This window comes from Oncorhynchus mykiss, chromosome 12 (genome assembly GCF_013265735.2).
Source record: "Oncorhynchus mykiss isolate Arlee chromosome 12, USDA_OmykA_1.1, whole genome shotgun sequence".
Classification (NCBI taxonomy): Eukaryota; Metazoa; Chordata; class Actinopteri; order Salmoniformes; family Salmonidae; genus Oncorhynchus; species Oncorhynchus mykiss.
This window is the reverse complement of record NC_048576.1, coordinates 43,044,501-43,063,448: the sequence shown is the minus strand read 5'-3', so window position 1 is coordinate 43,063,448 and position 18,948 is coordinate 43,044,501. Positions and strand designations below refer to the sequence as shown.

General features: G+C 45.8%; 1 protein-coding gene across 7 annotated transcripts in view; it reads left to right on the top strand.

Moving 5' to 3' along the window:
• Positions 1–18,948, top strand: part of LOC110538899 (opioid-binding protein/cell adhesion molecule) — a 560,346-nt gene that overhangs the window by 454,334 nt on the left and 87,064 nt on the right. For all 7 annotated transcript variants that reach the window (XM_036937611.1, XM_036937614.1, XM_036937610.1 and 4 more), the window contains one exon: positions 7,638–7,870. In XM_036937611.1, coding sequence (XP_036793506.1) covers positions 7,638–7,870 — 233 coding nt within the window. The remainder of the gene's footprint in view (positions 1–7,637; positions 7,871–18,948) is intronic.

The following is an 18,948-nucleotide window of genomic DNA, read 5'->3' as shown; positions in this document are numbered from 1 at the left end:
ATTTTAAAAGAGATGGCTTACAGCTGCACCATTGAGAGCATCCTGACCGGTTGTATCACCACCTGGTATGGCAACTGCTCGGCATCCGACTGTAAGGCGCTACAGAGGATGGTACGTATGGCCCAGTACATCACTGGGGCCAAGCTTCCTGCCATCCAGGACCTACATACTAGGAGGTGTCAGAGGAAGGCCCCAAAAATTGTCAAAGACTCCAGTCACCCAAGTCATAGACTGTTCTCTCTGCTACCTCACAGCAAGCGGTTCCCGGAGCGCCAAGTATAGGTCCAAACTGCTCCTTAACGCCTTAACAGCTTCTATCCCCAAGCCATAATACTGCTGAACAATTGATCAAATGGCCACCTGGACTATTTACATCGACTTGCTGCTTATTATCTATGCATAGTCACTTTACCCCACCTACAGATACAAATTACCTGTACTAACCTGTACCCCCGCACATTGACCCGGTAACTCCTGTAAATAGCCTTGTTAATGTTATTTTATTGTTTAGTTTAGTTTATTTAGTAAATATTCTCTTAACCCTACTTCTTGAACTGCATTGTTGGTTAAAGGGCTTGTAAGTATTCATTTCACGATAAGGTCTACCTACACCTGTTGTATTCGGCGCATGTGACAAATACAATTGGATTTGATTTGAACAACAGCAAGCGTGCTGCAATTAAAAGCACAGCTCCACTCAGCAGCTGATGATCATTTGAAACTTAACTTCTTTTTGAATGTTAATCTTGAAAAGGGAAAAGCTAACAAATTAGCAACAACATCCGCTTTGATAAGACCTGTTGCAGCCGCTGCAAACTAGTCGACAACACCGTGGGAAAACAACGCTATTGCATTGTGACCTGTTGGCCTTCAAAAAGGCAGATATTTTCATACATTTTTGTAAAAACGGCTCCATCCATCAAGCCAAAATGTCATTGGTTGATTCCACTGTCACTCCAAAACGTTGCCCTAATACAGTTGAATGGCAGATGCTTTTATCTAGCTTCTGATGGCCTAGACAATGGTTGATTTAGCTAACTAGATGTATCCCCCCCAGAGACCAGCAAAGAAAAATCCTGATTGGAAATGTATTTATCTTCAGTATTAACCCTTTCCAACAAAATTTAAAGAGATTAAATGAGATCATTGAAAATATAATTATAATTACTATAATAATGATTTGATCAATCCTTAGCCCTCCTCTGAAGGTGTAGAAGGCCCATTGTTTCCCACTGCTTTTGAGTTATTAATAATTTGTAGAGTGGCTCTATTTTCTCTCAGCATGCATTTTTTCACTATTCTGAATGTCTAAATAATCCATATGTTGTTCTGAAATGTAAACACAGAAATACTTGACATTTTGAACTCTTATGATGGTGGTGATTTTACAAAATTACAATCATGGTCTTGAATTGGACTGGCATTTTTCTGGTCTCAGTCTTGACTAGGTCCCGGACCCCTTGTCCCCCCTCCGGTCTTGGTCTTGACTCGGTCTCACTTTAGGTGGACCTCAACCACAACACAGGTTATAGCCAAGAGAGGAGGAAGTGGTGGCTTGTTAGAGCACAGACATGGTTCTAATTTCAGTGGTGCTCATGAGGACCCCAATAGCAATTAAAATGTCTATGTGGCCACCCTCAAACTTAATTGCAATAATGGGAACCTTCAGTAGTCAATGTGTGATCGGTCCTGAGCATAGGAGTGGACTATAATGAACATGTGATTTATTTTCCATTGTTTGCTCAGCTTGTAACTGTAGTTGGTTATGTTAACATTATCAGAACAGGTATTGAATGATAAACAGAACAAAACATTGACCCATTCTGTGATTTATATTTTTTATGATCCATTTAATCCACATCCTCACTTCATGTCAATATTACAATATTGCTGCTTGGCCAGCCTCTGCCCTTGGTCTGCATCCCATAGCCCGGGAGTCCTCAGTCCTGTCTAGCACATGAAACAGATAGGTAGGTTGTTGAATTGTCATTATGTCTGTCATGGATCCAGTCCTACATTACCATTTCACTGTTTTTAGTTTAGCCCAGAGAACTGAGAATCAGGCAGTTATTCTCTCTGTCTGTCTACAGTCAAGACAGTGCTGTCAGGTTCCTACCCACTATGTACATCAACACCTGGGTCATGCCACCCATGACTGTCCAGCCTTGTTGTAGTCCTGACTCTACTCTACTTCACCTAGGTGGCGTAGGGATTTTAGCAGCGTTGGATAATCATAGACAGTCCTCTGTCAGTTTTCATGGCATGTGTGAGTTGGGATGTTATTTACAGTGACATAGGCCTACCTTCACAATAAGCTACTCAAATGATTGTAGACACTGCATTCTTCTGGAAAAACTTCAGTGATGATTAAATATTTTTTGAGTCAGCTTCATGTTTGGTAACATAAAAGGGAAAGGGATAGATACCAAGTTGGTTGGACAACTAAATGCATTCAACCGAATAGTGTCTTCCGCATTTAACCCAACCTCTCAGAGAGGTACGGGAGCTGCCTTAATCAACGTCCACGTCATCCGCAGCGGTGCAGTAGCATTAGCTACTACTGGTAAAACAGTGATTTACTTACTGAGCTATATATAAACTTAGCTACTTCATATGGATTTACTTCACGGTACTGTTACCTACAGCGCATTCGGAAAGTATTCAGACCCAATTACTTTTTCCACATTTTGTTACATTACAGCTTTATTCTAAAATGTATTAAATAAAAATGTTTCTTAATTAATCAACACACAATAACCTATAATAACAAAGTGAAAGCAGGTGTTTAGATTGTTTAGCAAATGTTTAAAAAACTAAAAACAGATGCCTTATTTACATAAGTATTCAGACCCTTTGCCATGAAACTCAAAATTGAGCTCAGGTCCATCCTGCTTCCACTGATCACCCTTAAAATGTTTCTACAACTTGATTGTAGTTCACCTGTGGTAAATTCAATGGATTGGACATGATTTGAAAAAGGCATACACCTGTCTATATAATGTTCCACAGTTGGGACATTATATAGACAGGTGTATGCCTTTTTCAAATCATGCATGTCAGAGGTCGAACCAATAGTCCGTAGAGCTCCGAGACAGGATTGAGTCGAGGTACAGATCTGGGGACGGGTGCCAAAAATGTCTGCAGCATTGAAGGTCCCCAAGAACACAGTGGCCACCAAACACCAGATGGAACACAGTGACCACCAAACACCAGATTTTTCCTAGAGCTGGCCGCTTGGACAAACTGAGCAATCGAGGGAGATGGGCCTAGGTCAGGAAGGTGACCAAGAAGTACTGTAGCTCTGTGAAGATGGGAGAACCTTCCAGAAGGACAACCATCTCTGCAGCACTCCACCAACCAGGCCTTTATGGTTGAGTGGCCAGACAGAAGCAACTCCTCAGTAAAAAGGCACATGACAGCCCACTTGAAATCTGTCAAAATACACCTAAAGGACTCTCAGACCATGAGAAACAAGATTCTCTGGTCTGATGAAACCAAGATTGAACTCTTTGGCCTGAATGCCAAGCATCACATCTGGAGGAAACCTGGCACCATCCATACGGTGAAGCATGGTGGTGCCAGCATCATGCTGTGGAGAGGTTTTTCAGTGCCAGGGACTGGGAGACTAGTCAGGATTGAGGGAAAGATGAACGGAGCAAAGTACAGAGAGATGCTTGACGAACACCAGAGCGCTCAGGACCTCAGGCTGTGGTGCAGGTTCACCTTCCAACAGGACAATGACCCTAAGCACACAGCCAAGACAACACAGGAGTCGTTTCAGAACAAGTCTCAATGTTCTTGAGTGGCCCAGCCAGAGCCCGGACTTGAACCTGATCGAACATCTCTGGAGATGAAAATAGATGTGCAGCGACACTCCCCATCCAACCTGACAGAGCTTGAGAGGATCTGCAGAGAAGAATAGGAGAAACGCCCCAAATACAGGTGTGCCAAGCTTGTAGCGGAACACCTCGACAACATTCCGCTGAAAAGGCAGCGTGCGAAATTCAATAATATTTCTTAGAAATATGTAACTTTCACACATTAACAAGTCCAATATAGCAAATGAAAGATAAACATCTTGTTAATCTACCCATCGTGTCCGATTTCAAAAATGCTTTACAGCTAAAGCACAACATATGATTATGCTAGATCACCACCAAGTCGAAAAAACACACAGCCATTTTTCCAGCCAAATATAGGAGTCACAAAATGAAGAAATATAGATCAAATGAATCACTAACCTTTCATGATCTTCATCAGATGACACTCATAGGATATCATGTTACACAATACATGTATGTTTTGTTCGATAATGTGCATATTTATATCCAAAAATCTCAGTTTACATTTGAGCCTTATGTGCAGTAATGTTTTGATTCCAAAACATCTGGTGATTTTGCAGAAATATTATTAATAAACATTGATAAAAGATACTAGTGTTATTCACAGAATTAAAGATATACTTCTCCTTAATGCAACCGCTGTGTCAGATTTCAAAGAAACTTTACGGAAAAAGCATAATCAGAGAATGGAGCTCAGAACCCAAAACAGCCAGAGGAATAGCCGCCATTTTGGAATCAACAAAGTTAGAAACAACACCATAAATATTCACTTACCTTTGATGATCTTAATCAGAAGGCACTCCCAGGAATCCCAGTTCGACAATAAATGACTGATTTGTTCCATAAAGTTCCATCATTCATGTACAAATAGCCACTTGTTGTTAGCGTGTTCAGCCGAGTAATCCATCTTCATGAGGCATTTCATTCAGACAGAAACTCGAAAAGTTCCATTACAGTCCTTTAGAAACATGTCAAACGATGTATGGAATCAATCGTTAGGATGTTTTTAACATAAAACATTAATAATGTTCCAACTGGAGAATTCCTTTGTCTTCAGAAAAAGCACTGGAACGAGAGGTAACTCGGTTGGGATCGCGTGTCATGAGACCAAGGCTCTCTGCCAGACCACTGACTCAAAGAGGTCTCATGAGCCCCTCCTTTATAGTATAATCCTCATTCAAGTTTCAAAAGACAGTTGACCTCTAGTGGAAGCCCTGGGAAGTGCAACCTCATCCATATCTCAATGTGTACTCGGTAGACCAAGCTTTGAAAAACTACAAACCTCAGATGTCCCACTTCCTGGTTGGATTTGTCTCAGGTTTTCGTCTGCCATATGAGTTCTGTTATACTCACAGACATCATTCAAACAGTTTTAGAAACTTCAGAGTGTTTTCTGTCTAATAATAATATGCATATATTAGCATCTGGGACAAAGTAGGAGGCAGTTCACTCTGGGCACGCTATTCATCCAAAAGTGAAAATGTTGCCCCCTATCCCAGAAAGGTTCAATTGCACAACAATTCCACGTGAATCTGATAACTAGAATGTGTAGACTTTCCAAGATACAGTCCATGTCGTCCTATCATCAGTAATAATGTCTCAGACACCAACTGATCTCTGACATCATACTCATTAAGTACCAACGCATATTTTCAACTGGTTGGATTACCGAAATATGGTTCAGTTTCCCACCTTTTGATGTTACCAGACTCTCCATGTTAACAAAGGCATTTTCAATAGTCACATCGGTAGAGTAGAGAGAGGAAAAAGGGGAAAGGTATTTATGGGGGTCATAAACCTCCCCATCAGGCCCAAGTCATGACAGTTTTCAGAGTTCTTGCAGCATGAACTGACATGTTGTCCAAAAAAATCAAAGGATCAGAGAATGAATCTAGAACTGAAAGCATAAGATAGCTAGCACTGCAGTACATAAAATGTGGTAAGTAGTTGACTCAAAGAGAGAGAAGGACAATAGTTGAACAGTTTTCAAAAAAATGATTTCTTCAAAAATGAAGAGAAGCAAGAGTGAGAGTGGTTGACATTTTTGTCATTTTTTCCACTTTCAGTTTCAGTTAGCTAGAAAATGTAGATGGATAGTTTAGCCTACTCAACCACCCGGCTCAAACAGAGGGATGTCATGTTAGCTAGCTGACTATGACTATCCAACACAACACTGGAACTCTTCTAAGTCAATGTAAGCTTTTGGTTTTATTCATTTATTGCCACCGGGGCCCAATGGTGTAAATGCTAAACTGCTTACTGACTATACACTGTAACGTTACTGCATGATTGTAGCGGGTGTACTAATACATTAGTTATATTAGCTATGTTGACAAGGAACGTTACTTTAGCTAATATGGGAACAACAATGTAGGCCGTGTGTAGCGGTTATGACATGGTTTGGCTTGGAAAGGTTTTTTCGCCTGGTCACATACAGATGTGTTGTGCATTGAAGTCCACAAATGAAGTGAAAAGGTGAGGGAAGGAATACAATGTGGCTGCTATGAAAGTGAACTGTGTTTATGTGTGATCAGGGCTGTATTCATTCTGCCGATTCTGTTGAAAATAGTTTCTTAAAAACTGTTGGACTAATGATTACACCCTAGATCAGCTAGATGCAGGCAAGAGTGTGCAAGGCTGTATTTAATGTGTCACTGTCTGTCACCTCAACATTTTATCTCAACCTGTGTGCACCTATGTTGTAAACTTTCATCATAGGCTAGGTTGTAGCAATCTCACGTTGGGTATAGGGAAGATTTGAGTATCATTTAGTAGCCTAAACCTATCAATGTTACAATGTACTGGGTGAATGGAATATGAATGACAGTCATCCAATATGCTGTAATAGAAAAAAGGCGAAGCTTGTGAAAAAATGTTTTGTCCTCCCTCATCATAAACGGCACTGACCGCCACTATGCCTATGCTTTTCCCATTTCGGAGGAATGGCGTGAATGAAGGACAAGGAAGTTGACCGACCAGATATGCCAATCAGCCAAATAAGTTAGTGTGTTCTGTTGGATCTCTTCCAGCAAAGTGCCTAAGGAAGTTCTCAGCTTTCCATTAATTGGAGTTGCATGGGCAGAGATGCACACACAATCACACGTCACACACGTGCACTACCCACGTTGTAAGTCTTCTTGTGTGACCTCCAAGTCGAGTCATCATATAACAGTAAACCTGAGGTTATCCAGGCGTTCCACAAATAGAGTATGCTCATACTGTAATTGCATATGATTTAGCATAGTTAACATAATCAATACAGTAACCTATTGACAGATATTAGTGATTTGTCAAACACTTGACATGGATAACCCCTGGACCAGCACCTCCAAAAAGTTAGCTGAACATGGGTTAAGGTTCATTTGACTATGATGAAAAGGATAATGACATTTACCGTATCTCACAGAAGATATTTGAATGCACCAAATGCAGTACACATTTCTAAAGCAACAAAGGTTGGATTCTCTTAGATATCCTAGAGAAATCCGTGCACAGAGGCATCACAAGCACTGTGGTCATTTGCTATGACCGCCATCGACACTCGATATCGAGTATACACAAGCATGTAACTTCTGACTTATTTTTCCTTCATGACACAACAGCCCCCCTGGACACTGTCCCACCCTCACTCTCATCACTGGAACAGAAGTGACGAATGCCATAGAGGGAAAGCTGTGACATCACAAATGGGGCCTGCTGTGGTTTCTCACCTGATGCAAAGCAAAGCGTTACTTTTCCGTTTTGTATTTCACCTTGTGTTTGATTTGGCAATGTTCCTTCTTTCTCGTCCTATAGGTGCGCACAAGGGGACATTGTCACACACACGGCCTGGCTCAACCGGTCGAGTATACTGTACGCCGGCGAGGATAAGTGGTCTGTGGATCCCAGGGTGAGCCTGGTTACACTCAATCAGGAGGAGTTCACCATCAAGATTGAGGATGTGGACATGACAGATGAAGGCCCATACATCTGCGCGGTGCAGACGAGCAGCAGACCGAGGACGACGTCAGTGCACATCCTCGTCCAAGGTAAGCCAAAGCCTTAGAATCTAGATACATTCTGGGCGGATGATGGAGAAAAACATATTTTGTCTGATGTACAGTATGTGTGTGTCTCTCTTCTATCTCTCTCCCTCTTTGTGTGTGTCTCTTTGTGCTTGTGCCTGTGCCTGTGTCGCTCTCCCTCTCGCTCTTTCACTGTATATGTGTGCGTGTGCATCTCCCTCTCTGGTGTATTTGGTGGCCTTCATACCCCTCAGTCAATGAGAACCTCTTATTAAATCAAATCAAATGTATTTATATAGCCGTTCGTACATCAGCTGATATCTCAAAGTGCTGTACAGAAACCCAGCCTAAAACCCCAAACAGCAAGCAATGCAGGTGTAGAAGCACGGTGGCTAGGAAAAACTCCCTAGAAAGGCCAAAACCTAGGAAGAAACCTAGAGAGGAACCAGGCTATGTGGGGTGGCCAGTCCTTTTCTGGCTATGCCGGGTGGAGATTATAACAGAACATGGCCAAGATGTTCAAATGTTCATAAATGACCAGCATGGTCGAATAATAATAAGGCAGAACAGTTGAAACTGGAGCAGCAGCACGGCCAGGTGGACTGGGGACAGCAAGGAGTCATCATGTCAGGTAGTCCTGGGGAATGGTCCTAGGGCTCAGGTCCTCCGAGAGAGAGAAAAAAAGAGAGAAGGAGAGAATTAGAGAACGCACACTTAGATTCACACAGGACACCGAATAGGACAGGAGAAGTACTCCAGATATAACAAACTGACCCTAGCCCCCCGACACATAAACTACTGCAGCATAAATACTGGAGGCTGAGACAGGAGGGGTCAGGAGACACTGTGGCCCCATCCGAGGACACCCCCAGACAGGGCCAAACAGGAAGGATAAACCCCACCCACTTTGCCAAAGCACAGCCCCCACACCACTAGAGGGATATCTTCAACCACCAACTTACCATCCTGAGACAAGGCTGAGTATAGCCCACAAAGATCTCCGCCATGGCACAACCCAAGGGGGGGCGCCAACCCAGACAGGATGACCACATCAGTGAATCAACCCACTCAGGTGACGCACCCCTTCCAGGGACGGCATGAGAGAGCCCCAGTAAGCCAGTGACTCAGCCCCTGTAATAGGGTTAGAAGCAGAGAAAGAAAGCCCTGCCTCCAGCTGTTTGCTTAGAAATTCTAGGGACAATTAGGAGGCCTGCGTCTTGTGACCGTAGTGTACGTGTAAATATGTACAGCAGGACCAAATCAGAGAGATTGGTAGGAGCAAGCCCATGTAATGCTTTGTAGGTTAGCAGTAACCAAGGTAAAATGATCGATGGATCAAAAGCAGCACTAAGGTCTAGGAGCGCGAGGACAGATGCAGAGCCTCGGTCCGATGCCATTAAAATGTAATTTACCACCTTCACAAGTGCAGTCTCAGTGCTATGATGGGGTCTAAAACCAGACTGAAGCATTTCGTATACATTGTTTGTCTTCAGGAAGGCAGTGAGTTGCTGCGCAACAGCCTTTTCTACAATTTTTGAGAGGAATGGAAGATTCGATATAGGCCGATAGTTTTTTATATTTTCTGGGTCAAGGTTTGGCTTTTTCAAGAGAGGCTTTAATACTGCCACTTTTAGTGAGTTTGGTACACATCCAGTGGATAGTGAGCCGTTTATTATGTTCAACATAGGAGGGCCAAGCACAGGAAGCAGCTCTTTCAGTAGTTTAGTTGGAATAGGGTCCAGTATGCAGCTTGAAGGTTTAGAGGACATGATTATTTTCATCATTACCCCATAGAAAAACAAATTGGTATACTTTCTCTTTCACTGTGGAAGGGATGTAAAATTGAATAAACATAAATAAAGGGAGAAGCACATGTAGAACAACACCAGTCTGGGAATGCACTTCACTAAGTCATCCGTTATTATCTGTGCAGTTGGTGGTGTACTTGTTTTATTAGCTTTTACAATCTCCCAGTAGATTCCACCTAACTTGTAAAAACGTACAGTATGGAAAGCATCCAACGTGTGGTGCTCGTTCACAGTCTAATCAATTATATACAGTACCAGTCAAAAGTTTGGACACACCTACTCATTCAAGGGTTTTTTTCTTTATTTTTACTATTTTCTACATTGTAGAATAATAGTGATGACTTCAAAACTATGAAATAACACATAAGGAATCATGTAGTAACCAAAAGAGTGTTTGTTACGCTCATTTAAAGATGGATTGGACCAAGGTGCAGCATTATTTAAATGACACCGAAAAACCAACAAAATAAAAAAACGAACGTGAAGCTATATGCAGAGCAGAACGCAAACAAGATCCCACAATCTAAGGTGGAAAAAAGGGCTGCTTTAAGTATGATCCCCAATCAGAGACAACGATAAACAGCTGTCTCTGATTGGGAACCATACTAGGCCAACAAAGAAATAGAAACATAGATTTGCCCAACCAAGTCACACCCTGACCTAACCAAATAGAGAATAAACCCCCCCCAAAGGTGCGGACTCCAGACGCAAACCTGAACCTATGAGGGTCCGAGTGGGCGTCTCATCTCGGTGGAGGCTCCGGTGCTGGACGCAGACCCCGCTCCGCTTGAGGCTCCCCCCATTTTGGTGGCACCTCTGGTGCGGGGATCGTTGCCGGGGACTCGGGACCGTAGATCGTCGTCGCGGACTCCGGACTGGGCACCGTCTCTGGAAGCTCCGGACCGGGGACCGTCTCTGGAAGCTCTGGACCGCCGACCGTCGCCGGAGGCTCTGGACCGCCGACCGTCGCCGGAGGCTCTGGACCGCCGACCGTCGCCGGAGGCTCTGGACCGCCGACCGTCGCCGGAGGCTCTGGACCGCAGACCCTTGCTGGAGACTCCGGACCTTGGATAGTCTCTGGAGGCTTCTGGCCATGGATCATCACTGGAGGCTCCGGGCCATGGATCATCACTGGAGGCTCCGGGCCATGGATCATCACTGGAGGCTCCGGGCCATAGATAATCACTGGAGGCTCCGGGCCATGGATCATCACTGGAGGCTCCGGGCCATGGATCATCACTGGAGGCTCCGGGCCATGGATCATCACTGGAGGCTCCGGGCCATGGATCATCACTGGTGGCTTCATGCCATGGATCATCACTGGAGGCTTCGTGGAATGGATCATCACTGGAGGCTTCTGGCCATGGATCATCACTGGAGGCTCCGGGCCATGGATCATCACTGGAGGCTCCGGGCCATGGATCATCACTGGAGGCTCCGGGCCATGGATCATCACTGGAGGCTCCGGGCCATAGATAATCACTGGAGGCTCCGGGCCATGGATCATCACTGGAGGCTCCGGGCCATGGATCATCACTGGAGGCTCCGGGCCATAGATAATCACTGGAGGCTCCGGGCCATGGATCATCACTGGAGGCTCCGGGCCATGGATCACCACTGGAGGCTTCAGGCCATGGATCACCACTGGAGGCTCCGGGCCATGGATCATCACTGGAGGCTCCGGGCCATGGATCATCACTGGAGGCTTCTGGCCATGGATCATCACTGGAGGCTCCGGGCCATGGATCATCACTGGAAGCTCCAGGCCATGGATCATCACTGGAGGCTCCGGGCCATGGATCATCACTGGTGGCTTCATGCCATGGATCATCACTGGAGGCTTCGTGGAATGGATCATCACTGGAGGCTTCTGGCCATGGATCATCACTGGAGGCTCCGGGCCATGGATCATCACTGGAGGCTCCGGGCCATGGATCATCACTGGAGGCTCCGGGCCATGGATCATCACTGGAGGCTCCGGGCCATAGATAATCACTGGAGGCTCCGGGCCATGGATCATCACTGGAGGCTCCGGGCCATGGATCATCACTGGTGGCTTCATGCCATGGATCATCACTGGAGGCTTCGTGGAATGGATCATCACTGGAGGCTTCAGGCCATGGATCACCACTGGAGGCTCCGGGCCATGGATCATCACTGGAGGCTCTGGGCCATGGATCATCACTGGAGGCTTCTGGCCATGGATCATCACTGGAGGCTCCGGGCCATGGATCATCACTGGAGGCTCCGGGCCATGGATCATCACTGGAGGCTCCGGGCCATGGATCATCACTGGTGGCTTCATGCCATGGATCATCACTGGAGGCTTCGTGGAATGGATCATCACTGGAGGCTTCTGGCCATGGATCATCACTGGAGGCTCCGGGCCATAGATAATCACTGGAGGCTCCGGGCCATGGATCATCACTGGAGGCTCCGGGCCATGGATCATCACTGGAGGCTCCGGGCCATAGATAATCACTGGAGGCTCCGGGCCATGGATCATCACTGGTGGCTTCATGCCATGGATCATCACTGGAGGCTTCGTGGAATGGATCATCACTGGAGGCTTCAGGCCATGGATCACCACTGGAGGCTTCGGGCCATGGATCACCACTGGAGGCTTCGTGCATGGAGCAGGCACAGGACGTACCAGGCTGGAGACACGCACTGGTGGCCGGGTGCATGGAGCTGGCACAACACGCCTGGCTGGATGCTCACTTTAGTCCGGCAAGTGCGGGCTGCTGGCACAGGACGCACTGGGCTGTGAAGGCGCACCGGCGAGACAGTGCGTAGAGCCGGCACAGGATATCCTGGACCGAGGAGGCGTACTGGAGACCAGGAGCGCTGAGCCGGCACAACCCGTCCTGGCTGTATCCTCACTTTCGCATGGTAAGTGCGAGGAGCTGGCACAGAACGCACCGGGCTGTGAATGCGCACTGGAGACACAGTGCGTATCACAGCGTAACATGGTGCATGAACGGTCACACGCTCCTTAAACGGGGAGTTGGCTCTGGTCTGAAACATGGCTCCACCAACCACCCCGTGTGCCACCCCAAATCATTTTCTTGGGCTGCCTCTCGTGCTTCCTTCGTGGTCACGAGATTTGCCCACCCAAGTCACACCCTGACCTAACAAAATCGAGAATAAACAAGGCTCTAAGGTCAGGGCATGATAGTGTTAAACAAACCCAAATATATTTTATATTCTTCAAAGTAGCTTCCCTTTGCCTTCATGACAACTGCTCCCGCTCTCCCTCTCTGGCACTCGAGGGCACCAGGCTGACCTTCATTAAGCACACCTGTCACCATCATTATGTGCATCAGCACTCATTGGACTCACCGGGACTCCTTCACTTTGTTGATTGACCCATCTACTGTATATCTGTCTGTTCCTCCGTTGGTTCCCCGTGTCAGTATTATTGTTGTTTACGTTTCCCCTGTCCAGACGCTATCCGTGTTCTGTTTCATGTCTGTGTTTCATTAAATGTTCACTCCCTGTACTTGCTTCTCGTCTCCAGCATCTGTCCTTACAGAATGCTGACAGCAATATGTGAAGCATCAGGGAAATATTATTCTCATTTTTTTGTTGGTGACGGGTCCGGGTGCCATCACTGATTGGAACTGGGGGTGCCTCAGCTGGCTCGTTGGGATTCCACGCCTTAGCTGACTTGAGAGGGTTTCTTGGCTTGGCAGGGGCCCATCCCACGTCATGCCTCGTCGGGCTCCCGCGCCTCAGCGGGATTGTCAGGATCCCACGCCTCAGCCGGCTTGTCCAGCGCCTGTTTCATGTCCGTGTTTCATTAAATGTTCACTCCCTGGACTTGCCTCCAGCATCTGTCCTTACACTCATGGCATTCTCTCAACTAACTAGTATTGAAGGAGTACCCACATAGGTTGAGCACTTTTTGTCTGCTTTTCCTTCACTCTGCGGTCCAACTCATCCAAAACCATCTCAATTGGGTTGAGGTCAGGTGTATTGTGGAGGTCAGGCCATCTGATGCAGCACTCCATCACTCTCCTTCTTGGTCAAATAGCCCTTACACAGCTTGGAGGTGTGTTGGGTCATTGTCCTCTTGAAAAACAAATGAAATTCCCACTAAGCACCACCCAGATGGGATGGCGTATCGCTGCAGAATGCTGTGGTAGCCATGCTGGTTAAGTGTGCCTTGAATTCTAAATAAATCACTGACAGTGACACCAGCAAAGCACCCCCACACCATCAAACCTCCTCCTCCATGCTTCACGGTGGGAACCACACAATCGGAGATCATCCGTTCACCTACTCTGTTTCTCACATATCCACGGCGATTGGAATCAAAAATCTCAAATTTGGACAGATTTCCAAGTCTAATGTCCATAGCTCGTGTTTCTTAGCCCAAGCAAGTCTCTTCTTCTTATTGGTTTCATTTAGTAGTGGTTTCTTTGTACCAATTTGACCATTAACGCCTGATTCACATGGTCTCCTCTGAACAGTTGATATTGAGATGTCTGTTATTTGAACTCTGTGAAGCATTTATTTGTTCTACAATTTCTGAGGCTGTTAACTCTAACGAACTTAACTCTAATTAACGTATCCTCTGCAGCAGAGGTAACTCTGGGCCTTCCTTTCTTTTGGCAGTCCACATGCACTTGAAGAAACGTTCAAAAGTTCTTGAAATCTACCGGATTGACCTTCCTTCATGTCTTAAAGTAATGTTGGACTGTCCTTTCTCTGTGCTTATTGAGCTTTTCTTGCCATAACATGGACTTGGTCTTTTACCAAATAGGGCTATCTTTTGTATACCACCCCTACCATCAAGGCAAAGGGTGGTTTCTTAGAATAAATATAGTTAACACTGGTTAACACTTTTTTGGTTACTACATGATTCCATATGTGTTATTTCATAGTTTAGATGTCTTTACTATTATTTTACAATGTAGAAAATTATACAAATAAAAAGTATGTGTGTCCAAACTTTTGACTGGTAATATGGATGCGTGTATTGTTATGTATTACTGCACTGTTGGAGCTAGCATTTCGCTGTAACATCTGCAAAATATGTGTATGCAACCGATAAAATGTGATTTGTTTTCATAATGGAGCAGTGGCGAACATCTGTTTTGAGGTAGGCTAGCTATAATATCCTATAGGCTACATGTCTTATCGTTGATGTTTGATGGCAGACTGTAATACTCATAGAACCACATGTAGAAGAGGGGTTAGTTATAAATATATGTAATGGAACTGGAACTGTGCATTAGATTAAGCATATTGTTAACCAGGCCCCTTTGTAACAGGCAGTGCTGTGTCACAATATTGCAGACCGATTATTAGCTAGTTTACTCTGTAAAAGTATCCTCGACTACCGTGGTCTTCCATGCAATAAGAGCTAAAGAAATGGGAAGTAGCTATAAACCGATCATAACTCTAATGTTAAAACGTTTATGTGTATGGCTCAAAACTCATTTCTGGGATTGGTTATTAGTGCAGTCAATGTGTAGCCTGTGTAGTGTACTGGTTTCGATGTGTATAAGCTTTGTTGATGGAGTTTGCCCCAGCAATATTTTAATGTTAAAACCGACAGTGTTCAAGCCATATGTTCTAATGAAGTGGATAATGGTCTGATTTGAGCCCCATTAACGGCATTGCACTCCTGAGATAGTATATTTTTCCTAATCAGCGGATCCTGAGGCAATTTGATTGATGGCGGTGTCATTGCTGAGCACCAGAGCATTAGGGCGGAACAGAAGAGAACGGAGCAGGCTGAGATGCAAGGCTAGTCTATACAGTGGGGTCCGGAATGCCTTCTTAAAGATGAGCAAGAAAGACTGTATAAAATAAATAATCCAAATACTAAGTTATATTGTATGCTTATTTTATTTGTATTATATTAATACAATTGCTAAAGGAAATTGATTTTGTTGAACAAGTAATAATAATAATAATAAAGATAGGGGTCAAAATGATTGACATCCCTGTTTTCAATACTCGAGCACCTTTCCCTTGCGAGAATAATGACGCTGAACCTTTTTCTAAAACGTTTTATGAGATTGGATAACACATTGGGAGGGATCTTAGACCATTCCTCCATACAGAATCTTTCCAGATCCTTCATATCCTTCGTCTGTGTGTCACACCCTGACCTTAGAGAGCCTGCTTATCTCTCTATTTGGTTAGGTCAGGATGTGATTTGGGTGGGTATTCTAGTTTTCTATTTCTTTGATGGCCGGGTATGGTTCCCAATCAGAGGCAGAATTCTATCGTTGTCTCTGATTGGGAATCATACTTAGGCAGCCTGTTTTCCACCTGAGTTTGTGGGATCTTGTTTTTGCACAGTAGCTGTATAGCCCTGCAGAACTTTACATTCGTTGTACACTTTCCACGCGGAGTGGTCGGCGGAGCCGAGGGTTGAACCAGTGCCAGTCAGGGAGTCGAGTGAGGAGCTCGACGCAAGATTCCGGAGAGAGGTGCTGGCGTTGAGAGAGCTGCAGAGTGGGCGTGCTGTTGAGCGTGACACCAGTCCGGTGTCATGTGCACCGGTTTCACGCATCTGGCCTCCGGTGCACCTCACCAGTCCGGTGCATCCTGTGTCTCCTCCGCGCACTCACCCTGGGGTGTGTGTCGCCGTTCAGGCACCATGTTATGCAGTTCTACGCACCGTGTCTCCAGTGCGCCTTCACAGCCCAGTGAGTCCTGTGCCAGCGCCCGCACTTGCCGGGCTAAAGTGAGCATCCAGCCAGGACGGGTTGTGCCAGCTCTACACTCCAGACCTCCAGTGCGTCTCCACAGTCTAGTACGTCCCATACCTCCTCCCCGCTCTCGCCCTGAGGTGCGTCATCTGCCCGGTGCCACCTGTACGGGTCCCACACATCAGGCCTCCACAATCCAGTACGTCCTGTGCCCCCTCCCCGCACTCCCCGTGATCAGCCCGGTGCCACCTGTGCCGGTCCCATGCATCAGGCCTCCAGTGCGCCTCAACAGTCCAGAGCTTCCGGCGACAGTTCCCAGTCCAGAGCTTCCGGCGACAGTTCCCAGTCCAGAGCTTCCGGTGACAGTTCCCAGTCCAGAGCTTCCGGTGACAGTTCCCAGTCCGGAACCTCCCGAGACGGTCCACAGTCCGGAACCTCCCGAGACGGTCCACAGTCCGGAACCTCCCGAGACGGTCCACAGTCCGGAACCTCCCGAGACGGTCCACAGTCCGGGAACCTCCCGAGACGGTCCACAGTCTCCAGTGATGATCCGTGGCACAAAGCCTCCAGTGACGATCCAAGGTCCAGAGCCTCCAGCGACGCTCTGCAGTCCAGAATTTTACGTTCGTTGATCTTTTGTTGTTTTTGGTGTTCATCTAAAAGAAAGAAAGATGTACACTTTCCACTCTGCGCTTTGGTCTTATTCCAACGACGGACGTAACACTGCACTTGTAGACTGCCCTCTTCAATTCAAACCACAGGTTTTCAATGGGATTCAGGTCCGGAGACTGAGATGGCCATTGAAAAATGTTTATTTTGTCGTCATTTAAACATTTATTTCTGGATTTCGATGGTGTGTCTGGGGTTATTGTCTTACTGGAAGACTCACTTGCAGCCAAGTTTGAGCTTTCTGGCAGAGGCAACCAGGTTTTTGACTAAAATGCCCAGGTACTTGGTAAAGTTCATGATGCTGTTGTCCTTAACAAGTGCCCCAGGGCCAGTGGAAGCAAAATATCCCCATAACATCAGAGGACCATTACCATATTTTACAGTAGGAATTAGGTGTTTTCTGCATATTGTTCTTTCCAAGGCCGAACCCAAATCTGGTGTGCGTGGCCAAAGAGCTCTATTTTCATGTCATATGACCATGTGACTCAGTATTTTATACAGTCTTTCTTGCTCATCTTTATCAAGGGATCCAATAATTCTAGACCCCACTGTATGTTCTCTAATAGCTTGAAACTTTCTTTTATCCCAGCTTTGATGGAAATTAGATTTAAATACCGCTGTGAGCCATAAAAGAGAGAAAAAAAATGGTATGATGTAGAATACTGGTATAGGTGCAAATTAAGGCTTTTCTGGGCCTCCCGGGTGGTGCAGTGGTTAAGGGCGCTGTACTGCAGCGCCAGCTGTGCCATCAGAGACTCTGGGTTTGCTCCCAGGCTCTGTCGTAACCGGCCGCGACCGGGAGGTCCGTGGGGCGAAGCACAATTGGCCTAGCGTTGTCCGGGATGTCCTTGTCTCATCGCGCACCAGCGACTCCTGTGGCGAGCCGGGCTTAATGCGCGCTAACCAAGGTTGCCAGGTGCACGGTGTTTCCTCCGACACATTGGTGCTTCCGGGTTGGATGCGCGCTGTGTTAAGAAGCAGTGCGGCTTGGTTGGGTTGTGTATCGGAGGACGCATGACTTTCAACCTTCGTCTCTCCCGAGCCCGTATGGGACTTGTAGCGATGAGACAAGATAGTAGCTACTAAAACAATTGGATACCACAAAATTGGGGAGAAAAAGGGGTATTTTTAAAATTTATTTTTAAATAAAAATAAATTAAGGCTTTTCTGAGGCTTGGTTTATGATGATGTTATGGGGAATTTGAGGTCAGTGATCTTGGATGTTCTTTGGTGCAATATTGCTTACACCTACAGTATGTAGTCTTCTCAGATCTACACAGGGGTATAGGGGCTAGGTGTTCTCTGGGGCTAAGGTTTTTCGAGAAATTTAATCATGAACTCTAGAATGCTCTGGTGGTGTCTGTATCCAGTTCCACAATATTACCTGCATGTATCAAGGCACAAGGTGAGGCCCAAATGCAGACACTGGAGGCAGATGGTTGGAGTCTTACAATGTTTATTAATCCAAAGGGGTAGGCAAGAGAGTGGTCGTGGACAGGCAAAAAGGTCAAAACCAGATCAGAGTCCAGGAGGTACATAGTGGCAGACAGGCTTGTGGTCAAGGCATGCAGAATGGTCAGGCAGGTGGGTACAAAGTCCAGAAACAGGCAAGGGTCAAAACCGGGAGGACTAGAAAAAGGAGAATGCAAAAAGCAGGAGAACGGGAAAAACGCTGGTTGACTGAGAAACAAACAGGATGAACTGGCACAGAGAGACAGGAAACACAGGGATACATACACTGGTGGAAATCAGCAACACTGGAGGGGGTGGAGACAATCACAAATCAAATAAATGTTTATTTGTCACATAAACATGGTTAGCAGATGTTAATGCAAGTGTTGCGAAATACTTGTGCTTCTAGTTCCGACAATGCAGTAATAACCAACGAGTAATCTAACCTAACAATTCCACAACTACTACCTTATACACAAGTGTAAAGGGATAAAGAATATGT